The sequence below is a fragment of the Thunnus albacares genome, chromosome 3, assembly GCF_914725855.1.
Source record: "Thunnus albacares chromosome 3, fThuAlb1.1, whole genome shotgun sequence".
Taxonomy (NCBI): domain Eukaryota; kingdom Metazoa; phylum Chordata; class Actinopteri; order Scombriformes; family Scombridae; genus Thunnus; species Thunnus albacares.
The window spans coordinates 25,728,417-25,754,740 of record NC_058108.1 but is presented as its reverse complement, the minus strand read 5'-3'; the positions used below and the strand labels follow the sequence as shown (position 1 = coordinate 25,754,740).

General features: G+C 38.7%; 1 protein-coding gene across 1 annotated transcript in view; it reads left to right on the top strand.

Annotated features, from left to right (window-relative positions):
• Positions 1–5,700: 5,700 nt before the first annotated feature.
• The window catches only part of fbxw7 (F-box and WD repeat domain containing 7), a 69,223-nt gene continuing 48,599 nt past the window's right edge, over positions 5,701–26,324 (top strand). Inside the window, exon 1 of the mRNA XM_044347249.1 lies at positions 5,701–6,109. Coding sequence (XP_044203184.1) covers positions 5,891–6,109 — 219 coding nt within the window. The 5' untranslated portion in view covers positions 5,701–5,890. The remainder of the gene's footprint in view (positions 6,110–26,324) is intronic.

The window sequence follows — 26,324 nt, the reverse complement described above, 5'->3', positions numbered from 1 at the left end:
ACAGCTGTGGCCAGAGCCATTGTGTTTTTGGGTTGTCTGTCCGTCCCATTCCTGTGAAGGAACAGACGTCCACTCGGACTCAAGGATGAACTGATTAGATTTTAGTGGTCAAAGGTCAAGGTCGCTGTGGCCTCACAAAATTCGTTTTTGCCCATAACTCAAGAATTCGTACACTGATTATGACAAAGTTTCACACAAAAGTCTAATAGGATGAAGTTATGACATTTTTTATCCAAAAGGTCAACGGTCAACTTCACTGTGACATCATAATGTTTCTGGCCATTAATCAATGCCATAACTCAGGAACAGAAGGGGAGATTGGGATCATATTTCACATTTGGTCGGATACTGAATGAGTGACACTAATCTTGGGTGTCCACATTGAAACTGTGGTGATTGTATAGATCTTCTGCACTGTCGTGTTGAAGATGTTTGTGCGTCCGCGTTTTAGAATTTGTTGCTTCTTTGCAGCAACATCGATAATCTGATGCATTATCTACTGTCGTGGCAACAACTTTGTGTTCTGTCAGAATCAGCTTTATTGGCCAAGTATGTGAACACATACAAGAAAAATACATTTAACACCTTTTTAATTAAATTCCTTCAAGGTCTTCAGCACAAATATTATATGAGTCTGGACAGACATGGATGTAAACTGCTATTGATTGGTCGACGGAGGCATTCAACCGTGAGCTGGTATTTCTAATTTATTTCATAAATAGTGGTGAAAACATATGAAAAGACAGAGAGGGCGTGTGTTCACTCCTGTACTCGTGGGTTAATGGCATTGGGGACACTATGACTTATACAAGGTTGAAATGCCATTCTTCGTCCTGGTGTTCCTACTCTGCTGCTACAGCAACAAGAACATTAAGCTTTATGGCATTGAGCAATATGTCTCTAAACTGTAAGAATATGAACTAAACCTCAAGATCTGTTTTGGTTTAATTGCCACCAAAATGTTTTTATTGTGCTATATTTGGGACAATTTGAGGTACATGCGGTGCTCCTCTCTTTTTCATATACACATTACATTCATTGCCACTAATCAAATGTTTTTTTCCAAAGAAAAGGCAGCTTGCTTATTTTAGGTGGCATCTCCCACACGCTGGCCTTGTCACACAGGCAGAGATGAGCCACAAAAGACCAGTGTTCTCATTCTCACGCATGAAAGCAACTAGTTTGAGTCACCACCAATATATTGACAACATTTTTTTTTTTTTTTTGGTCACAGAAGCCCTCATTATTTACTGATACACCTCCGCTGGCCTGTTGAAGTGAGCACTACAATCTTTGTTTCAGTCTTCTTTTCACTCACTCTGTTAAAGCTACACAATTATGGCTAAAATGAAAACCGTTATTATTTCTTTCAATTCTGATATCACGACTTGGAAACTACATAGTTTTATAGTTGCTACTTTAGATATGCTCTCACTGGTTTAACACAGGGTCGCTAGGTTCACTCCTCCTCTATGTGCTTGTGCCCTGAATAACCAGAAGGAGTCTATGTTGCAGCAAGGACATGATCCCACACTGGCTTCCCACCATCTACTACAAATTTGATGCAGACACTTTGGCTGCTTTTCATATATGCTGTCTGGGTGCTGAGATAAGAATTTTTAACCAACTTTTTGTCTAAACACAAGTGTTGTGCTAATTGGTGTCAAAAAATAGTAACAATAGACTTTAAATAGATGCCATGGGTAGGTTTTGCTGAAAAAATACTACAAACCCCCACCCTAAATAAGTGATGAAACTGCATGTGTGGTCAAAGACATGGTTGTTCTGATGTTACAACTGCTTTCCCATCACTCTTGCCTGCTCAGCATGTTTTGTTTTTGTCAGCAGCTGTTCCTGCTTTAGAAGGTAATGACAAAGAAACATGGACCAAAAGGATTTGCCCTTCCATAGAAATACAGTCATATTATACCTGGCAGATTGAGTGATTGTGTTCATGGTATTGTACAGGTCTAATTGTCATTGCAGATTTTGAAGTTCTTAAGAAACTTTATGGGTTGTATTTTTTATGAGATCACGACCACAGTCACAAATTTTAGGGTCATATGTTTGCAACAGAAAAATGGAACATAGTTCATTAAAACCTGCCTCTAACGTCATGCTGTTGTGTTTGGGGATTTTGCATTGCAGCATTGTTGTCTCGTTCTTTGACACCAGGGGGAGGCAGTGGTCTTGATCAGTGTGCATGTAGTGATCTGTGGTCCACAGGTTGTGGGTGTTGCATCTGTGCCCTGACTGAACTGCAGGCTTTACCTACAGTAGTAATGTTGCCTGTCTCACGTGGGCACACACCAGCAGTGTGTGCAAGTGAATGAACATGTGATCATGTGTTTGGTTTATCTAGTAACGCCTCTGGTGTTTGGCCGAGGTTGTAGCTTCATTGCTGGCTGATGATGAGAATGAGAGAATAACTTTTTAACTGACTTGATTTTCCACTTCATATCTATGCAGTGGTTATTTGAAGGAAATAAACCAACCCTCCCTTTTGTGTCGGGCGATGGTTTGCCTTTGAATCATTCATTACAGTCGTGGAACTGACAACTAAACTATATTATCCCTTCCCTACATTCACAGGCTGATCATAACTTGCTATTATGACTTTTATTCCTGATATTTCATCTCAATGAGTTTCTTAAAAGATTTTCCTTTCTTAGAGTCACTTCACATTCTTCAGAGCTGTAGTGATGGATTATGAGTGAAACTGGCAGCACTGAACCAACAAAAATTGTATGAAAATGATAAATTTTATTACTGTTCCTAGTAAAAAAAAACTAGTGAGTATTAGCTTGTTTTATGGCTCGGATTAAACAGTGGTTTGGACTACAAACATTTACTATAATTCCGGTACAATAATTTTCCTTTGTATGATAATTTATATCAGTTTGCAAACACAAGTTCCTTTGCACTTTTCACATCCATTTGAATGTATTTTTTCTTTAAATATTATGATCCTTGAGGAATGTTAATATAATTTTTTCTCACTTGGAGACGAGGTGATTCTTTCAGATGTTTTGATCATAAGCAGAAACAAGAAGCGCTCCATGCAGGTTTGGCCCGCAGCATTCAACAGTTCACATAAGAACTACACTCTCCCCTTTTTAAAGGGTCTGCATCCATACCCTATGATCTCAGTTGCTCTGAAAGGCTGGGAGTGATTTGTAAGTGAACTGAGTTACTAGAAGCCAAACATTCTTTATCTCTGGCACTCTTGGGCAGTCTTGGGATGTCTTGTCAGTGATCGCAACCTCAATGACCAGGCAGTAATACTGTGACACGGTGTTAAGAGAAAGCAGACAAAATAATTTCCCCTGTAATAGCTTTGTTACTGTGCTTTATGAGCGTGTTATAGGCTATAGTACAAGAGTAACTTTGTGATCATAAAAAAGTTAGTCTTCGGTTTTATCACTGGCATTGATCATCTACTGTATGTTTTGGGTAGTCTTTGATTACTGCGGAGCTCAGCGGGGCTGTGAGTTTCTGTCTACCTTTATAGCTTCATACTTCAAAACTCCTAAGATACTCACAAAACAGATCCATGAGAAGACATAACACTAGCTCCTTTTCTACTGCACAAAAGTTAGAAGTTAGAACTATCCTCCTTTTCCACCAAAGAAATCTCTTTTGGGTTCGGCTGTGGGTTTGTTGATCACAGGAAGTAAACAGGAATACAATCATATTCCTTAACACATTAGTTCCTGTATCATTTGATGAAAAATAGCATAATAGATAATGGTTAATGGAAATATTCTACCAATCATAGGGGACGAGAATTGCAGAAGATCCAAGGTTAAATATGCTTTCACGGTTTGGTATTTAACAAGTTACTTTGGGCTGATCATGTTGTAGCAGACTGGAGCAGTGTGCCTGTCACATAGCTTGATGGCCTAAGATTAGTCTGAAAGCTCAAGTAACCTCTACAAGGCCTGGGACATGTCAAAAACAAGCTGCCCTTCATAGGTGCCCTATTGGTTATTACACACTGCATGTGAACTATTGTCAGTCACGATTTGTTCGGTTTGCAAACTCTTAGGGAAAATGAAATGACAATATTAGTCAATCATTCAGGTAAATAAAATTAGAAATGCATCGCTCTAGGATATTACATCCTGCCTGTTGTCAGATATATTTATTTCTTGTAGGAAAATACTCTACTTTCTAACTTATTTTCCATTTGCATTTGTGTATTTGAAAGATGGAGGACAAAGGTGTATAGGGACCCTGACACACCAAGCTAAACTAAAGTAGCACCAACAAAGGCCAACAGATCAAACAAATTGCATCGCCTCATGTGCCTCATGTTGCCTAATGTTGCCTCATGTTGTCTGTGATCTGTCATCAGTGAAAGACAAACAGAATAAACTATTTTTTTTCACCACTATGAATCTGTTTAGTCTCATTAAATGCTTGGAATACCAATTGAAGATAAGTGTGATTAAAAAGTCGCCACTGGTACTGCAATGTTCTTGTGGAGAGGAAAAATAAGGAAAAACAGCACCAAATGGGTGAAATCACTGATTTGCAAGGCAGATTGTCCAGTCAGACAGCTCTCTCTCTCACTGACTGCCTCTGCTGTTAGTTCAACATGCTCAATTGGCTGAACAGCTGCCGATAAGGCGCCAACTTGCTCCAATTGTGCTGAACATACTGTTAAAACTATGGGCGTTGGTCAGCCACAAACACTCAATGGCGTCCAGTGGCTTTTGGAACTGGTGTGTCAGGGCCCTTAGTCTACTCTGATAGATGTCCTGGCGCTGTAATCCTCCTCAAACAATGGTGGATGTGAGAATAGAAGAGAGGTTAAGCCCAGTAGATCTTTTTGTTACCATGTGTTCAGACATTTAAATGCACACAGGGAAAGTTGTCTCTTGCCACTCGCTCAATCTGTAGATTTATGCATATTTAGCATTGATTGGATAGCTGTTTTTTGGCATGTTAATTTTCTTTTTTTTTTTCAACTCTTTGCTGTTGCACTGCTTATTGCACATATGAGCCTTCAAACCTTTGCAACTCTGACATTAGTGCCTCATTGTGTAGTAAGGTTTAATTGAAAAAGACAGACATCCTGCTGATTCTTCTCTTCTTGTAGCTGCATGTGAACACATTTGATAGACATAAAAGTATATCCCTTTTGATAGTTGGTCGAGTGCATCCTTGTTTTAACAGCATGTGTCACACATACTAACATTTGGTAACTGTGTGATTGTCTCCTGAAATATCTTCAGCCTCTTTGCTAACATAGACAGAGTTATTGACATTCCTGAACACCTTGGTTCATGAAAGAGTCAGAGATGGTTAACAAATCCTGGTGTCACACTTTTGTCTACAACTGTGACTCAAATATGAATACAGTAAACTGTTGTTTTTTCCGTATGCTGTCAGTTTTCATGCAGTATAGTTAACTAGGCTTAGTGATGATGTAGGCCACTAAGTTGGGAGGACCAGAGGGGGGTCAAAGAATGACCACAATGAGGAAGCTCCCTGGGCACGTGTGCTGCGTCGGACGACTGGTGGTACACATTCCACCACCAAGGGGTCATGAGAGCAGATTCCCCAGTGCCTGTCTGAGGGGGGAGAGGCTGAGTTTGTCCATCCTCTTTTTCAGGGCTATGAAAGCAGCTGCTCCGCTGGCTTGGGCACAACAGTGACCTCACACCCCAGAGATATTTTAAAGGGTGACAGTCAGCAGGGAGCTGAGTTCTGAGTAGATAGGTGCAGAGCTTCAACCAGCGCAGTAGTGAGCCGTCTGCACAATGGTTGTGATGTCCACGGAAGATACTACATTCATTTAAGAAAAGTTACCTGCTTACGACATTAGTCGGCCTGCTTTCTGAGCTCCTTCTGGGATATGATCTGTTAGACGGCAGTTTTTGCAATGCTGCGGCATTGCCCTATTCCCCGTTTCTCGTCTGCTGGTGCTCGTAAAAAGATGCCAAATGGGAAAGAGAAGAGTTTGCCCGTCCCATTGGAGAGCCAGGCACTCGACCTGGCTGATACCAAAGGCGTTGTCCCTGAACCATTACCACCTCAGAAAGTACTCAAGATATTTAGTATCAACATCATTGCTCAGGGTTTGCCTTTCTGCCGCAGACGGGTGAGTACTGTATGTTTAAGACCAATCGTGTGCCGTAGGTTGAACTGAACAACAGAACCTGAAAATGTCAAAGGTCATCCAACACTTTCATCCCCTTTCAACCTTGTTGTTGTTGCTTTGAGTAACTGTTATCAAAACGGCAAATGAAAAATGATCTTTTTTAGTTCTGCAGATTTAAATTTGATCTTATGATTAATGTTACATCCCCCACAAGATTTTTTTATAGAACATGCAGCAAAAGGGCAGAATTTTTGTGTTAGTGATGAGTTTAACAAGATATACAGTACCAGTCAAAGGTTTGGACACACATTCTCATTCAAGTCAATGAATGTGTCCAAACTTTTGACTGGTACTGTCTGTAGATGAATAAGGTGGATATTGGATGAAGTTATATTTATCAATTCCTTTTGTCAGATGCAATCGCTTCCATGCGCTCATAGGTACAAAGTTCACTTGCCACGGCTCCACCCATGGCAGAGGATGGACACCGACATATAACCTTAAAAAGGCCGTCGCCAATGAGCCTATTTTTAGGTGAAGTATTGAGATGAAGATATAAATTCATTAATTGAGATATATATATATATGTATATGTACATTTATGGGTATATATATAATATGTATCCCGCTATCCAAAAAGTATAGTATAAAAGCACATACTGTAAAATTGAATCTCTTACCTTCGAAAAACGGTTCTACAACATAGTTTCCTATTTTACAGTTTAAGGGTCCATAAATGATCTAAAATGCTATAAAGGTCTATAGGTAGTAGAATCTTTTGAGTTAAATTATGAATTTGTATATTGGAAAAAGGTGTTGGAGAACGCACATTAAACCAAGTGATGCAACACCAAAGAGTGAATTTTCATATCCATCTATATATATATATATATATATATATATATATATATATATATATATATATATATATATATGGATACACAGGCACACACACACACAAAGTAATTAATTACATTTACATTACATTCTGCATTTTCTGTGTATGGAGTAATTAAAACATTTTTCTATTTTAAATATGCATATTTATACATTTTGTAAATATGCAGATGAATAAATGTAGTTAACTATGGATTCATATACAACCGTCTGCATGTATTAACATGTATACAAATAAAATAAATAGCCTATATCTGTCAGAATCATCCGTCGCGGCCAGTGAGGGAGGTCCAATTGTTTGACTTATGACGGATGGTTGAACTAATTTCAGTTGTTCATGCCTTCTTTAAAATCGTGATCCTCTGGACAAATGTTTACTTGGAGGTTTAATTTTATTAACCAAAGAGGTATATTTGCATTAGCAGACACAAAGCCGTTGGTGGAAACAACTGGCCCTTTTTCCAATTTGAGAGCAAGTTAAAGGTTGAACAACTAACAAAAACAGCAGCCCCCTCAAATTATGACGTTAGTAATTTCTTCTTCTTTGACAGTAAATTAGGCTGCCTGATAGTGGCTGGAAAAGCAACACTACTTGCATTAAAAGTCTCCTTTGACACTGGTGCTGAATTAATTAGGCATAATATTAAATGTGACTTGGAATTTAATGAAATAAGACTCCTATGTCAAGACGGACATTTATTTAGTTGTCAGATTAACTCTCTGCATGACTGTTTAATTTCACCATGTCTTGTCGCTGGCAGTCTAATACAAAAAACAATCAAACAATTATAATAAAAATGATGTTTATTTCATAGTATATCATATCTAACACTGAAATAAATGAAAATGAATAAATAATGAATTGTCTTAAATTTAATTAATCAGGTTTCTGTAGATATATTTTATAAAGCATTTGTTTATGTTGGCAAGTGAGAATTTTATTATTTTTAATAACATATAGTCCTGTTAACTAATTTGTAAGTTATGTGGTGGGTGACTTAAAAAAACTTTTTTTTTTTTTTTTTTTCAAAATGTGAAATTTTCCATGTAAATCTATCCATATTGTCAATATTTAAGCTAAATTTTAGTTCTGGTATATTAAAATATACAAGTCAGGAAATATATTATTTTTGGTGGTGTTATACTCCAGGTGACAATACTTTATATCTCTCTGACGTGATATTTAGCTCCTAAATTCAGAATAATTCAATGAGACCTGAGGAAATGCAATATTATACTTGGACTGCAGTTTCCATTTAAAGACCCCAGTTTTTTTACTTAGTGTGGAGAAACTCATCTAATCTTTCTATCATAAGTTCAGTATTTGTCAGTATTTCATGGGTACCCTGTGTAAGAATTGTATACTTATTATAACCAAGCAAAATTTAACAGGCTTTTTGGTTGAAATCCTTACAGGTCTATTCAAGCAAATTAAAATATGAAGCCTAGAACTTCTTGGCAAAAGGATAATAAGTGTTTTTATACTTCTACATTTAGCATCTGAATTACAGTGTTGCTGATACTGTTTTCGTAATGTCATTAGAGATACGAAAGATACGCGGTTAAAAATACCACCCTCCAATGAGTCAGAAAAATCTGGAGATAGACGCTTAGTGAGGAGAAAGGGTTGTGAAATATTGGGCAAAGACTAAAATAGAAATAAGGTTAGATGTCACAGTGACTGGCGAGTGCTGGCTGTCCTTTTTCCGGTCTTGTGTTTTCTCTCAGATCAAAGCAAGCTGCTGTGTTGATGAGCTTTCTGAGACAAAAGTCCTATCATGGTAACTCAGTCTTAATTAGGGCTGTTTATGCATTAGTTATACAAGTCAGTTCAAAGGATAAGCTGAGAGGGACCACAGCAGGAGATTTCTTTAGTTTACGCAGCCACAGGCTTTAAAAATCTCCAGTCAGATCTTTATCTGTTTTAAATCAGTGCTACCTTGCCTCGCAACAAAGAGTGAGATACAGAAAGTATATCTACAATGTTAAGAATTAGAGGGACTATGCACAGCATTACTACTATCCACATGCAGGAGTTGTGTTACACTTTTAACCGCAAAATGTTATATATCATCTCTAATTACCGTCTCTACATACAAACCGCATAATTTTATATGTTGCAGTCATACCTTTTATTTAGCATCAAAGACTTTTTGTCTTTTCTTCCAAGATTTGTACTAAAATACAGTATCTGGGACCCTGACTCTTTCATGTACTGAGTTATATTTGATATGCCCTGATGGGTTCCAGACCTGGTCCTCAAGTTTAACATACTCTTCATACAGTATAGTACTCTCGATAACAGCAGAAGGGTTGGTTAGATTAGCCCTGTATCCAACAGGAGGGAATTTGTTTTGACTGTTGAGAGAGAAATAACACAGGAGAAGACACAGTTTGGAATATGCAAAGCCTTGAGATGCCGTTGGCACCATCACACGGAGGGGGTCTTAAATATTGTCAAAGATTACGCACTTTTCCTGCATCTGTGTTTGTGCTCAAGAACTCTTCTTTTTTTTGATTATTTGCTTTCATTGTTTAAAAAGGCAATATAGGAGGCTTTAGAGTGAAGAAATTGATCTTGAGCCTTTCAGGTTGTTTACAAAGTCTGTGTTGCTGCATGAACTAAATGAAAGGTCCCACAAGGCCAGTTCATGGGGTTGTTGCTCGGTGCAGAGTTGAAGCCACGTGGACTCTGCTGTGCATGTGGCAGCTGTCTCCAGTGAATGGCATAGCAAGGATTTCTCAGGGTCTCTGCGGTGTGGTACAACTTAAGTCGCCTGAAACTATCTCTTAAGACGGAACCAATGATACAGCAAAATACATTTTTTATGCTTCAACTTTCCATCTTGTTGCTTGAAATACTTTTTTATGAAAAAAACGTATTGCCTTCTTTATCATTCTCCCATCAATGTCTGTTTCTCTGGTAACTCTGATTCTCTCTAAGTGTTCGATTGACAGGGACCTTCAAGCTTTCCATAAGGGAGTGTTGTTCATTGTATCTATCTTGTATCTTGAGAAACTTACAGTGAGATCTACGGCCCCAAACTTATACCGATAAAAATAGTCAGGGCTTAGATTTCAATTAAAAAGGTGGCTAGGAGACTCTACTGTATTTCCTGGAGCCAGAATGGGCATCCAGCTGTTGCAGTAGATAGCTATCAAGATATAGAACATTAACAGCAGGACATTTTAGTTGCGGTATTGCTTTTCTCACCCACCACGCCCTGCACGGCAGGCCTGTTGAGTAAGGTGATCTGGACGTGCCCATAGCAGCTATGTCTGTATCAACAACTATATCAGCAAGATGCATTTGCTGTTTGAGCAGGTGCTGCGGGTGTGTTGCAACTTTCTTCAGTGAGTTCGGATATCCTGTCATCCTGTGATATACCATTCATTAGAGCCGCACAACTACTGCTTCGCGTTCTGCTTGCTTTATGCGTTTCCTTCATTGTTCTTAAAGATTATTTTTGGGCATTTTTTTGCTGTTAATTTACAGCTGAAAGTGCAGAGAGAGGGGCAGAGAGAGGGATATGACATGTAACAAAGGCTGCTACTACTACGGCTGAAATGCAACTGTCAATGTTGCTGTACCAACGAGTAGGCCACGAGGATGTTCAATTTGTTGCTTTTTTTAGTCTGTCAGTTTAGGATTGTGAGTTGTAGTTGTCCTGATGGCCCTTGGGTCTCAGGCGCAGCTTTGTCGCATGCCTTTCATTTGTTGCTTCCCTCGTGTTTCCCACAGTTCTCTACTGTCAACTATTCAATGACGGTAGAATGACAATTAAACTCTTAAAAACAAATGTGTGAACTATAAGCAAAGTATTATTAGTTAATTAGTAGGTTTTCTTGCATAATTTTATGATTAAATATGTAAAATGTCATCATGATGACACATGTAGAGTGACATAAAAAAGACACATATCACCTGTTGAATCAACAGTTTTTGGCTGGACCGCAACAGCAGGACCACCCCTACAAACCCACGTGTCTGTTCGTCGCAGCCAAAGGCCGCCGAAGCTTGGGACAGCCAAGTATCCCAGAATGTATTTTGCATCAAATGGCAGCAATTGTGAGCCAGGCCAAAAGCTGTTGTAAATTTTGCCATAGGACTGTTAATATGTCACTTTATTAAGTTGTAATATTTTCTTTCAGGTGAGAAAGTAACCTTTTAGATTCCCAATATGTGGTCAGTTTATCCAAATAATACCTATTTGGAAATCATAATTTTTGGAGATGTGCGGAGCTGCTGGCCGGGTGCCAGCCGGTCATCTCAGCTGCTAGCAGCCAGCCACTGACTCCTGAGATGACCGACCAGTCAACGTCTGTCGTCATCCCGGGGCAGAGTTGGACTGGCCATCGGGAGCACGGGAGAAATCCTGGTGGGCCGGTCGGTTTGTGGGCCGCTTGAGCAGCCCATTATATAGAAACAAGAGCCTCAAATGTCTTCTCCTCCCTTGATGTCACCAAACATTAAACCTCGTTTAGACAGGCTTTTTAACTTTATTTTGAAAAATAAGCCCCACAAGGTAAAAAAAAAGGAGGTTATGTTTCTGTCTCTAATAGAGGGAGGTCTTAACATTTTGTTCTTTTCCTTCAACCATATTATCAAAATTAACTAGATCAAAAGATGTCTAAAAGAATCAGAGAGTGTGTGGAATATTATCCCAAACTTTCTGTTTATAAAAGTAGGCGGTCTTAATTTTTTATGAATGTGCTTTTATACTGTCAGTAAACTTCCTATCAAACTCTCCAACTTTCATAGGCAAGCTCTTACATGTCTCTTCTATATAAGCACAACTCTTCTCCTCCATAAAATGTTATTTATGGAATAATGTCAGTATCACGTACAGAGGCAAATCATTATTTTTTTGAAAATTGGTTTAACAACATATTGCTTGTAAAACTGCTATTTAACTGTGAAGGTCTTCTGTATTAATATGAATATTTTATGGAGAAATATAGTGTTCCTGTCTCCCAACGTGAGCATAGCACAGTAATTAATACATTGTCAACTGGCATTATTTGCCCATCACGTTGCTTATCACGTATATTCCTAATATAGAAAGCAAATGCTCTTTTTGTAATTATATGTGTTTATTCAGTGTATACATGTGATAATGTTTCAGGCTGATTTTCAGTTGGATCTTTGGCAAGGAAAGGAAATTTTAAAGAGCATGATTTGTTAGTAATACTCAACAGTCCTAATTTTGCCAGCAATGAACAATATGTCATTAATTTGTTCATTATTTTAGCCAAATTTTACATTCATAAAAAGAAATTCTTAGTTACTATCTTATATTACATTTAAAGAAACAGATCCAAGCACATATCTTCAAACGTTTCATACCCGGTCCAGTCATATTCTAGGTTTTGACCTAGTCTTGTTTACAGTCTATTTCTGAGAACGAATGCCTGGATACAACGAGGTGGTCGGTGTGCACTGTTGATTCGGGTTGTGTGTCCCTGTCCAGTACGTGACAGTGTGACATGATACCGCTCCGGTCGTTGCTACTAGGAGGTCAGATGATCTTATAGTGGCTCATGTGGTGTTTTTTGTGGCGTCTTTACTATTCATATTTCAAAACCAACTGTTTTCCAAAACTTTTAGTTCTCCTAACGGCTGACTTAGTGTCATGACTGTACTTAGTTAATTGTAGCATCACAATCACAATGTCTTTGCTGCTTTTTCTGTTTTGTCTCATATTTTTAATAGTTTTGCAAAAATGCATCTTGCTGTCAATGTGCTATAATTATTCGGGTCCCTATAGTGGCAATCAGCATTGGGTTGCTTTTCAAATTAAATAACAAAACATTATCAGTACCAAACATTATCATTAAGCTGGGTAATCTGAAATGAATATTAGCTGGATAAACAATTTCCCAAGCAACATGAATTGCAGAATAATGGGCAATGGGGAAAAAAAAGTTTCCTCTAGTGCTTATATATAAAAAAAAACGCCCACAACATCAATCACCACAGGAAACTAAATCCGCACAAGTCAACAAGAACCTGAAAGTAACCTCCTCAGAGTCTCCTGTATATGTACAAAAAATATATTTAAAACTTTTATGTGCTGTACAAATTTTGCTGTTTCTATCTGACTTCTTCATTGTTCAGTAGCAATACGTGTATCACTGTAGATAAGCCGGCTGCCCCGGAGGAGCAGCTGCCTTTACTAATGTCGGCCTCTGTAGATAAGTGTTGTAAAGAAACTTAGGCTCCCTTGACTGCATCATGCTGCTCCATCAATACTATCACTCAGGCGTTTTAACCATTTTTCTCCTGTTTGTGGCTGGACAGATGCAGAATATTGTGTTTGACAGGACAAGAAACTAATTAATCTTTGAAGTTTTTACTCTTTTTTTTTTTGTACTCCATTACTGATGCAATATATTGTAACACACTGGAGTGAAGTTGGCATGAAGCTGAAGAGAGATCCCTTGTTCAGTTTGGTCTTCCTGTTGAACTGTTATATATAATTTGGATATATTTGTTTGGAAGTTTTAAATTCTGTCTTAGAGGATAATCCCAGAAAAACTAGAATATCAGACTGATTAAGTCAGTTTCTCCTTTCTCTTAAGCAATCATGAGAATTTGGTTTTACTTGGGTTTCTGCTGGTTTAGAGGCTGAATTTATAGATTGATCTAACCAGCTGCTGTGCCATGTTAATGTTTTCAGTTAACCTTAAAACAAATAGTAATCCGATGACGTTACCTTGATGCATATGAACCTATTAAAGCACATGCAGTCTGCTAGCACGAGTCAATGATTGAAAGATGCCTGATTTCGTCTTCCCAACTTCAAGCCCCTCTCCCTTGTCTCGAAGTAAGGACCACACCGCAGCACACTGCAGGAGGTTGGATTCCATTGCCCTTGGGCTCCAAATAACACAGAGGGGAGGAAGGCATCTGCCATTGGCTATTCTGAGAAGCAGACCCATTCCAGAGAGCATACAGATCCAGGCGGCTAGCTAGCCAGCGCCCAGATCAGCCAAACAGTTCTATTTACCCCCGTTTCAAATGAAGACTCAAACCCTGTGACAGCCAAAAGACAAGATTATCTTGTCAAAAAAGCTGCTCTGCTGTGATTAAATCGTTCTACCTGGGCCTTCTAATATGTATACCCAAATGGGATAAATGTACAAGGAAGATGTTAAAATATTGTATAACCTTTTAATAATTTGCACTCTGTACATCATTTGCCACTAATACTGTATAGCTCTTCTATAGTCAGCAGTTGAAAGTGTCAAATTGTCGTTCATGACCGAGCAGCCTTTGCATTTTGACATAGCATGTGACCAGTGAATTTAAACCTGATCTAAATACCGCTTGAGTTCAAGTTGGGGGGTGTACAGTGTTATACTGTTGTGTTGCTTTACATACAGAGCACACTGGATAGCGATGTGCTCCCACCTGCCACAGGGCTGCCTGAAGGCATTGACATTTCCCAAACAGAAAAGATGCACACTATACACACTATGTTTAGGAGCCGTCTCAGCTCCTAAACATAGCCCTTTAAATGAAGATGTGAAGCTTCATGACAACATCATCTTTCACACATACAAACACCTACAGTACATTACTCTTCCAGCTAAATTATTCATCTCAGTTGCGCTACATGGCAAAATGTTAACATAATTCAACACTATTGGATACGTTCAATAGACTGAATAAGCCACTTGGGTAACTGTTAATTTCGTTAAAGAAAACTATGACTAAATATGTTCGTCAGCAAGCTCTTTTTTTTCCACGACTGAGATGAGACGATGACAAGATGGCAACAATGTCATCACAAAACGAAAGACGCTTTCATGTAGAGCAAGTGAACCAATGACAAGACTCGGCTGATGACATATTTGAATCCGTAACTTGTTTCCGGTTGTCTTGCCAGTGCTTTCGTTGGTGATTTGAACACTAACAAGCAATACAAATATTTTTGTTCGCAAACAACCTCCTTTTCTCAAGAATGGCTGGAAACTCGACAGATTCACAAATTTATTTCAAGAACATTTGGCACTGGACAAGAACAGCTCCTCGCCTGCAGTGTTCCAAAAAATACGGTAATAAGAGATGTCATCCTCTGCGTACACGTACATCTGGCCTTGCCCCATCTTCTTCTTCTTCTGTTGAGTTTTATGGTGGTTGGCATCCGTAAGTGTTGCATTACTACCATCTGCTGGACTGTCCCTTGCCTCATCTATTCCAGCATTGCCATGGGATGTGTGAAAAGGCACAAGATGGAAATGTTCCTGAATGTAGGTGCATGTGTGAATAGTGAAAATCGCTAATGTGACTCCAGTAATTTAGCAGGAACTATGTGTGTAAGAGGCTTTTGAGTCTCCGCATCAGTCATGGGCAGGAAGGAACCGAATTTTAGCAATGTTGCATAAGTGAAAAATAACTCTTCATGTACAATTCCTTTATGTAATGGTTGTAAGTGACTAAAAGGTCTGATGTACACACAGATGAGTTGCTTGTTCAATCGATGGCTGTAACCATGGTGAGAATATTTGTTTTGGCATCATTGATTTTGCATTGATGCCCTTTGGTGTAATTTTGTCTTTACAATCAGCCGTTCCACCAGACTAAGCTGTGATTTGCCTCCAGAAATGTGAGCTGTGAATCATTGTGTCTGGTCCTTCCCCCCCTCCCACTGTCATAGGATCAGTATTTCCCACCACTGACCTTCAACAAGTGGCTCCTGTGCCTTTCACAGTGTCCTGTTTGCTATAATCTGGTCATCAGTGAAGACAGCCTGTGAATGGATGGCTGACTGGCTGTAACTGATGCGGCCGTCTGCATAGTTTGTCTAATCTGTGTATGAACCCTGCTGTCTGATTCACAGTGTGTGGTCTCCTTGCTTTTGATGTGCACTTCTAATATACTGCAATGCTGTCAGGACACTTGCTGCAGTCCATGACTTCCTGCACCATCAAACTGCAGCAGAAATGTCAGTCTTGAGTGTCAAGTTATGAAGTTGTTTCACTTTGGTTTTATTATGTAGTGAAAAAGTTATAAGATTGTATTTGTGTTATCATAACCCAACAAACCAACATTTTTTAATATCAGAAAGAGGGGAGTGCCTCTAAATATGGTAAACATAGGGATTTTGTCATGATATATTTAAATGATGGAGTATCAAGTGCTTTATCACTTTCATGGCTGTAAGAGAAGGTTTTGTAGGTGCATGTATGCATGTGCATACCTTAGAGGTTATGACAGAGGTCTGTTGTTCGGAGGTTAAGCGGAAATTTAATACTTGCTCAGCAACAAGAGGATTACTCGCTCTGTAGAATGCAAGGCCTCTAATAGAGCAAGAATCACTGAAAGCCTTTGAGAAGAGAAGGATAAGACAGAAGGAGAATATCATTTATGATGATGCTGCTCTGAAACATTACAGTTCTGCTGCTGTTGAAGCTGTATTTTTAGCATTTGTGATACGAAAGAGGCGACGCAAAAAGAGGCCACGCTGGATGCAAACGATAAATATTAGTTTGAAAGCAATCTGTTTCTTACCGGTGCAAACTATTCAAGCTAAACAGAAACTTGAATTCAATTTCCTGCATTTATAGGCCATTATATCAACTTTACACATTATGATAAAATCACAAAATCTCATCCTGAGAGATGAAAACCCAGTGCAACAAAGTCCCCCAATGCCCTCTCTGCTTCTGCTGGTGAGGCTTATATCTGTGAGCACACTAACAAAGTGACCCACATGAGTGTATCTATATTTTCATCAAGTCAGAGCATCTGTCATCTGGATTATGAGACAGCTGGACAGTAAGGAGACACTGTTTAAAGTGGTTTTAGTCCTCTCACTCAGTCACTCAAACTGGAAACCGAACTGGGAATGTAGTAGAGGGCAAAACTGGGATTTTGACATGTCCCTCATCCCCAGTGGAAATTATGTCGTAGATGATCATGACAACAATATCCACTCAGATATGTACAGTAACTCATCTTGTAGCAGCCAGTGGTCATGGTAGCATATTCAGTCTATGTGATTCCTGATTTATTATCTGACATTGAATAGCAGCATGTATAGCGCACGTGTTGATGGATGACTGCCAGGTTTAGACCATGACACCCGAATTTATTATTTGCACAGTTTATAGATGACCTTGGCTGTTGTGTACCTCCAGGTCTGATAAGTAAGGCTGTGTTCAGCCCAAAAATAGCCCTCTTAAAAAATCCGCAAGGTCCTATGTTGCTACAGGTACCAGTGAGATGGTGAAAAATGATCCAGGAGATTGAGTTTGAGGAATACATTTATGAGTTTGAAGACTTATCACATGCCAAAACACTGCACAGTGGTTTATAATAACTACAAGCCAGGATTTTACAACGCTGGGAAGATGTCATGGCGGTTATCATTTGATCCTTTGTCTTGACCTTCCTGAGGTAAACCGTACAATTAAGGCAGACATATGCTCAATAGAAGGGGTTCATGGGGGTCCCACTGATATTTGCTTTAATTTATTGTTCAGTGTCAGATTTCAGCCACTGATGGCACCACTGCTACACTAGACGGATGTATTTTACATGTTCAGGCAGCACTGTGCTTAATTATATTTCCCCCTGTAACTGTTTACTGTTGTTTTGTGATACAGAGTGATAGAGAAACTTCCAGTTCGCTTATTTATTCCACTTCCTTTATGTTCCTGTCACTCTCAACAATCTCTACCGCCATCGGAAACCTGAGGGAAGAAAACACAATGCTGACTGGTCAGTTTTTGCCATCCTCATGCGGTATCTCCAAAGCTTTGACGTGTGGTCACATTTTCAAGGAGGCGCACATCGGTTAGACTGTTGCTATAGAGTCTTTGCACGTAGCTGTCAGGTTCACTGTAACTCTGTGACCTACAACCATAAATCAAGTGTAAGACTGTTAATGTTACAAAGTAATCTCCCAGGAATCTGTGCTTGCAGGTGTTTGGGGGGGGCTTCTTGCAACGTGGTGCTGATGTCATCGCATTGAATTGTAGCAGAAGATGAATCAGATTCAACTTTCTTGACAAGTGACTCTGCCTTGGTTTGCCAGAGCCCTATTTCAAGAGTCCTTCTGAGCCAACATGGAGGGCCCTCTGAAGTAAATGAGAAGGCTGTGTTTTTGAGGCCATGCTGTTGTCAGTCTGAGTGCAGCCAAAGACATTACTCCCCAGATTCTTAACTTTGTTTTTTTTCCTGTCTGCCCACACAGTATGAAAAGCTTCAAAAATGTCTACTTAGACTTGTTCAATTAAATTAGTCTTCCTGTACCCTTCTGAATCCCTGCATTTTATCATGCAAAACATCAAGGCATTGTTGCTGTGAGGGGGTGGACGCATTCGTTGTTATTGTGCTCATACTAATGTAAATGCGGTGACTCGGATGACTAATAATAGTGTCTTGACCATCTCTCTCAGGTCTCTCTGTGCTAGAGTATTGTACAATATGCTCCTATCCACTGTTAGTAGACAAATATCACATCAAAAAATTATATACACATGGCCAAAGGATACATCAACTAATAGAATCTTTGAGAATAGATACAGGAGTGTTAAGAATAATACATGAATGACTTAATACTCTCTTATAATTCTGGCTTAAGGGAGTTCAGAGTTCATACATATAGTGTTTCATCTCCATCAATAGACAATAAGAATAACAGGAAGCCCTTCATGTCTATACAGAAATATGTCGGCCCACTCTTTCAAGGACATACCTCTCCTTTGTGTCATTAACAGTATAACAAAATAGAAATTATAGCTCCCTTTCAGTTGCCCTCTCTGGGCATAGAGCAGAGGGAGTATGGCTGAATGCCTGGCAGATGATTGACTCACTTTTCATAAAACCTCAACTCTTGCTCTGCCTACTTTATATCAATGTCTTCATTCTCTCATCCTCCTACCGCAGCCTTTTCTTTCACTCACTCATTCAATTTTTCCTTCTGTTGGGAAAAGATGATTCCTCGTCTTATCTCTGAGGAGCAGAATCAGCACCCTCCCTCCTCGCACTCGATGGGCTGCTTATTGTTCCGGCTAAAATGAGACATTTACTCTCAGTGCAGATGACTCACTCAGACTGAATATTAAGACAATGATTGATTTTTTTTGAAATTTCAACTGTCTAAAAAGATGATACTGTAGTATGGATTACTTTATGAACAATAAATCTGTTGAAATCTATTGATGACCTCTCAAGGAGGTGTATGGATATACTAACACACACAAAAAAAAACTTTTAATCAATACTGTGGGCCAGCTAAATATAATACTGTAATACAAATGATAAATTAGCATAACTTAACTCTGGTTAATGCTCAGTATAACTCATTATTATTATTATACAAAATATGGTTAAATATTTGATATTATTATTGTTAAATAATGTTGTTTAATCCGTTTCTCTCACTGCCAAAACCAGAACGACCGAACATATATAAATTGATATTCATCACTATCCTCTCCTGTCAGAAATATAAGACACAGTGTTGGAACATAAATAAATAAATTGGTCACATAAATATCTCTTTTTTGAAAGTGGCATATTTTGACTACTATACTTGAATTTAGACTAGATGAGACCATACAAACAAAAAGAAAACAAAAAGGATTATCATAAAAATGCCAATCCTAAACATCCATATCTATATGACGAGTGTGTGGAGACAAAGGCAAGAAAACAATCTGTTTAACACCACCAGAAAGTATAAACTGGGGTTATTTTGTCATGTAAGTATGATTCAGTTGAGCTTTTCAAGATACTTTAGTGCGAATTTGACAGCCTTCAGGTCAATATTGCGATCCAGTATTTATAAGAATGGCAGTACTTAAGTGTTGAACCTTCATCTTTGTTTTATTGGAAAGAGGGCCAAAGATATTGAAATTCTTCATCTGCACAAACATTAAAGACCCACAAAACACTTGAGTTGTGCTGTTTTCCCTAAAATAGTGTCAAAGGGCCGTGTCAACCCCAAAAAAAGCCCTAAGACGATTTTTAAAATGAGTTTGCTGTGTGCTTGGAGAGACTAGTTGAGATTAGACTTGCAATCCCAGACTTTTGACTTTGGCATAACCTAAATATCCACTGGACGTCACAGCAGGGTCTTTACATGCCGGGTCTATTTCTGTCAGAGCAGCTTGTGTCTCTGAAGCATGAAATTTACTCGCATATTGCATATTAATGCCTAAATTTATTGACGTTTTTATTTTATATTTATTGACAGTTGACTTAAAATTTAGAGGGAATGCTCCAGTTTTCCTTCCGCTAATATGGACTAAGTTTGGACTGCATTTTAATATACACTATTTAGGGAAAATTATGATGACATGCTACGTACAGTTATTAAAATAAGTAAAGTAAGAGGCCACAATGTATCTTTTATAACCTAAATGAGCTTCAAACATGTATTCAGTATGCTTGTAAAGCACAAAAAATGTCGGTAAAAGAATATATAGAGATGAGGCTGCTGAAGACTTCTTCTTCTTAAAGACACCCTGCTTCTGAAATGTCTCCAGTGAAACCACAACAGAGATGCATCTGACACTGCCTGGAGCGCAATACATTTACATCCAGTGGACATTAGAAGTAAAGTTGCTGATGCTGTTTAGCCTTTGAACCTTATATAAACCATTTAATTAGTTACTCAGTTGATCAAGTAGTTAATTTGTGTGAAGCAGAATAATAATCAAGCAAAGCTCACAAAGCAGTGAATCAGCCACTCATAGTGGGATTAATGACTCCACAAATCTAGCCTTTACAGTCCTTTTGACCTGTCCATCGTGGTCTCTCCGATGAGCAAATAGAAAAGAGCTGCCTCTGAGAAAATGTTTGGAATGACTGTAGCATTTTTTGACCATTTATGTTTAGAGCATTTTTGGTTTGAGCATGCCATGCGCAGAACTTTAAAACGAGCAAGCAAAAAAACTGAAACTGAAAAGTAAGTAAGAAAGAAGTTAAAGTGAGAAAAAGTAAAATAAGTGCAGTTTCATCTCTGTGACTAGATGCATCTGTCTTCGCACAGCATGTGAACCTCTGTGACTTGTGCGTGGGAGTTGTAGATTTCACATTTTGCCTTCAGATTAACAACTGCACACTATCACTGCTCTTGACTGTTTCAGCTCTGGTTTGTTCCTTTTAAGCCAAACACAGAAATTGCTTTTTCGTCTGTTTGTGCAGTAAAAGGCTCGGTGCTGATACCATTTCAGCTGTTACAATTGGTAGAGAAATGAAGAGACTGAAATCGATTTCTATGAACTAAATGAGAATTGCTTCATCGCCTACACAACATTACATCAGACACCCACAACAAACACCTTCATTACCAAGTTGTGAAGGTTTTTCCAAGCATCTTGGAGAAGTTGCCACAGTTCTTCTGTGGATTTAGGCAGCCTCAGTTGCTTCTGTCTCTTCATGTAATCCCAGACTGACTTAATGATGTTGAGATCAGGGCTCTGTTGGGGCCATACCATCTGTTGCAGGACTCCTTGTTCTTCTTGTCACTGAACATAGCTCTTTATGACTCTTGTTGTATGTTTTTGGGGTCATTGTCATGCTGCAGAATAAATTTTGGGACCCATCAGATGTCTCTTCATGGTATTGCGTGATGGATACGAGTCTAAACATCTAAAGTGCCCAAAACTCTACAGAAGTATTTGTATTCACACAGATTTAACTGTTAATAGTTTACATTTGGACTGTTTCTTTGCACAAAGTGTTTCCACTAAAAGCTTTTCATTGCAAGGTGACAGGGTCTGTCAATATTGAGTTCACCCAGAATTAATTTGGTTTGTTAGATTTCCATTTATCCACCCATCTTTTTTTCCAAACCACTTACCCTGTTCAGGGTCATGGGGGAGCTGGAGTCCTATCCCACATAGAAACAGTTGATACAACCATAACGTCTACCACAGGGCTCTGTTTGATTTAATAAATGACAGCATCATGTTGTTTTGACTGAAAGTGACTGTAACACTTCACAGCTTATCACACCTGTCATTTTCTCATGCTGTTTATCTTTTATAAAGAGCCTTATTCTAATAGAAATGTTCTTTTTTTTCTCTCTCCTATGTCCTCCTCCCCTGTCATTGAACGCTCTGAACACACAGGTAAGCAAAACCTCACTTTTCATATCGCAGTACTTTTATGTTAATCTATAACAAACACAAAACCATCCGTTATATATTTTTAGAGAAGAATAATTTCTTGTACAACAGAAAATCTAAACACAATCCCTCGGTGCTCTTCTTCTCTGGTCCTTGGAGTGTTGTCTGCAAAAACTCAAAATGCCGTATTGGTGCCTCTAGGGGGCAGCATGAACTAAAAGTTGAATGAGCACTGGGGCAGTTGAAAGCTCAGTATCACCCAGGATCTTCCCCATCCTGCACTGCTAAGAGGGTTTGTTTATCAGAGCCATGCCTATTGGCGCCCTGTGTGTTTCATTCTTGCTTGGATACTGATGAACAAGTAAAAGGGGTGTTATGGATATTTTCGTGGCGAGTATGAACGTGATCCTGCAGATTATCGCTGCACTTGTTTTTGTATCAGCGGTGCTCTTGTGATTCGCTGTGGTTATGCTTTAGGTTTGTGAAACCATAGACACTCACCAGTCTCCTCTTTTGTGCCTGTTTTCAGTCTCTATCTCTAGAGATCTAGAGCTCACGTGTCCCTCAGACACACATCTGCTGTCTCTGAAGCACCAAGTCTTTCCTCTTCACTCATTTTCCACATGCAAACACTCCCAGCTAAGAGCTCCAGTAAATGTTCAGGTTGTTATTAACAACTATGAGTGCAGCACTCAATACTATATTAAGAGTCTGAAGAGGCTCTTACAGTGTTGCACATGTTCGCATGTTTAATGCAGTGGCAATTGTACAGAAAATCCTTGGAAAACAATTCCTGAGAAGGTCGTTGCTAAAAGATTGATCAATAGCTTTTGTCACAATTTTGCTTTAAGAAACAACCTGAATTTGAAACAGCAACCTAAAACATAAAGTGCCAACCTTCCATTCAAATTTATATCTTAAAAGTAGAGAATCATTATTTAATCTATTTTTATAGTAATGCATGTCATCCCACATGTTTTTCACAATGTTTAATCAAAATAACGGTGCCGTTGACTGTTGGCACATATCTTTATATTATATTCTTTAGAGCTGCTATGTTTAGTCGATTAATCACCATTAATTGCTACTTTTTTTAAGAAAAATTGTCCAGATTCACTGATTCCTGGTTCTCAACTGTGAATATTTTCTGGTTTATTGAGTCTTCTATGTTAGAAAACTAAATATCTTTGGGGTGAGGACATTTAAGGACATAACCTTAGGCTTTAGGAAACGGTGATCGTCATCAACATTTTCTAATATTTTATAGACCAAATGACTAATCAATGAATTGAGAAAACACTCAACAGATAAATCTATAATGAAAACAGTTGTTAGTTGCAGCTGTAATATATATTTTTTTAACTTTGATTAATGAAATGTTGCCTGGGGTCTTGAAGTGAAATTACTCAGCTACCAGCCTTTGGTGTGCGAGAGTTTGATGGGGCACGATTCACCAGATGTTAAGTGGCTGTCAGTATCATAACTGGGCATGACATGAAGTGGTGCAGGAATAATTGAGGACCTGGTGCAGCATCAGTGCATCAGAGTTTTTCCATGGCAGCATAGGGTCAAATGCCACATCTCATCATTTTTTCAGTGCGCCTGACTCATTGCAGGCTGTCTGTGCCATAGAGAAGGCTGACTGTAGCCCCTTTTATACAGTCTGTTCAAGGCGGGAATGCTGCGCCTTTATTCCGCCTCACTGTTCTGTATAAAAGGTACAGACACAGAGTAGGAGGGGCAGAGTTGCTCCACCAATAAGCTGGCTACAGAGGTAGTCACAGAGCCAGATCAAAGTCTGTGTAAAAGTGAAAGCTGGCATGGCGGGACAGGAAGCTGACGCTGTTATGCAACACGTCATGCCTCTGAATCGGGAATGCTGGCATGCTATGTAAAAGCACACATTGTGATGACATTGTGCCGGCTTTGTTTGGTTTAGTGTAAAAAAGCTAAGGCGGATCTTCTTTGAAGCCATAAAGCAGGATCTCTGTATAAAAGAGCCTAGTGGGTCACTTTTCCACTTTGTTGCATAAGTCAGAGTTTTGCCTGTGTATTAATTTTCATTTTGAGTGGAAAGAGTCTCTTGTTAAACTGTATATACTAGTTATATCATCTTAAAGGAGCATTAACAAACTATGTCGCCACTTATTTTCTCAGACCAAAATGATTCTGTTGCAAAGACACTCATTTCACCAGAGTTTAGTCTGTTTTAAACAAATCTGCTTATTTTCTGCTTGTAAGAAAATATAATTATTTAGTATTTGACTGGTGAGACAAGTAAACCTTAGCTAATTAGTTTCACGATGGGGACAATTTAACTGTCCAGTTTTCATATATTTTATTTTAGGGCTCATTATTAGCACTTTAAATGTTTATTTAGAAAGTAAATCCAGGAATTTATCAGTGTTCATTTTCAATATTAAAACGGAGGTGAAAATTGATTGTTAAAACATCCACAATACAAAACTCACAATAAAAATCAGATAAAAAATGTAATTTGTGTTGCAAACACTGTAGTTTATTATCTAAACAAGGGTGGGACATATAATCTGGATGAAAATCAGTTTAAACTGTTAGAAAAACTGACAGCTGTGAGCCTCAATTATTCCTCTTGCTCATTTTAATGGTCTCCAAAACTTCAGTAAACAGGATGCCTTGTATTGCACTAATTTATCTTTTGTGAAGGCCGTCACTAACAACCCTTCCCCAATCTCGTGCTATGTCTTGAAGGAAGCTTATTAATCTATATCTTCCATATTCAAATCTCCATCTTGCTTAAAGGGAAATGAAATGCAGCATCTTCTTAATATCCGTTGTAACAATCTGGACAGCACCACATTTACAGATACATTTCCTGCAACTCCATGAACATGTTGACTTTTTTTTTGTTCTGTCAGGTGTCTACAAGATCATATCAGGCTACACAGAAAGAATAAAGCAGGGATGTCCCTGTTGATCTCCCATCTGTCTCTGTCTCACTATACACTGGTGTCCACTGGAAGTCAAAATGATAAGGCTGGCGATCTTCTTTATTTTTCTTATTGTGAACAAATCTCATGTGCAGAACCAAACCAACAATGAACTAATCCTACTTACAAGTATTGTGTGTGTGTGTGTGTGTACGAAAGCCTGATATATCATATTCCTGTGTGCCTTGTGCTACATTGTACATTTATCAAAGAACTCCAGTACAAAGTTAAGAGGTAATAACATGTAGCACAACAAGCCAGCGAAGCTCTGCAAACAGAATCGTGTTCCTGCGCATGCGCAGTGGCGTCTGCCATACAAAGAACTACTCTCCTGAGACTGAAAAGTTCGAACAAGTCAGTTCATCACAACAAACAAGTCTTTGGAGCCGTTTCTACACAAACTATTGTAACCATCATCTTCGGGGCAAAGCAACATGTCCCACAGTACAACAGTGTGGCTCGTTGATGTGTTTTTTAATAGTTTTTGGACAATAACAGCACAGCAGTCTACAGCGCAGGGGAATAGGATATATCAGGTTTTAGATATACACACAATACTCATAAGTCGGAAAAGTTCATTGTTGGTTTGGCTTTGCGCATGAGATTTGTTGACAGTAAGAAATATATAGAAATGCACCGCCAGCCTTATCCTTTTAATGTAGCTCCCTCTCCAGCTTGATGGTATTTATTTTTGTCTAGTCTGACTGCTCAGGACAGCTTTGACTTCACGTTGAATAAAAGCATTGTCCACATAGGAAAGAGTCAGAATTTAATTTCAGCTTCTCATATCGATTCTTATACTCAGCCAACTGCCCGAGTGCATATGTCAGAATATACACGCTTTATCTCAGCATGAAAAGGAAAATTATTTTGCTGCTGAGGGATAATAATGGAGGACTACCATTTGGAAAGAGGTGTGTGTGTGTGTAAAAGCAGTACTTCAAACACTCCAGTGTTCTCTGGAGTGTTATCACCATCTCAGAGAGCTCAGACATTAGACCGAAGGGTGGTATTAAGTGTCAGACCAGAAAAAATATGTCTCCAGTAATTTTTGTATACTGTGCTCTGCCAAGACGACATGCACACTGTGTGATCTGTCTGTGGACTTTCAGCTCAAGTTCATTGTGTTTAAATATGCACAGTCTGGCAGTATCTGGGCTTTAAAATGTGTTTTCGTCTATGCAGAACAGCGATTATTTTTAGAATTGTAAGCAGAATATATATGTACCAGAGTTGGTTTTAGCACCAAGGGGTTTAAG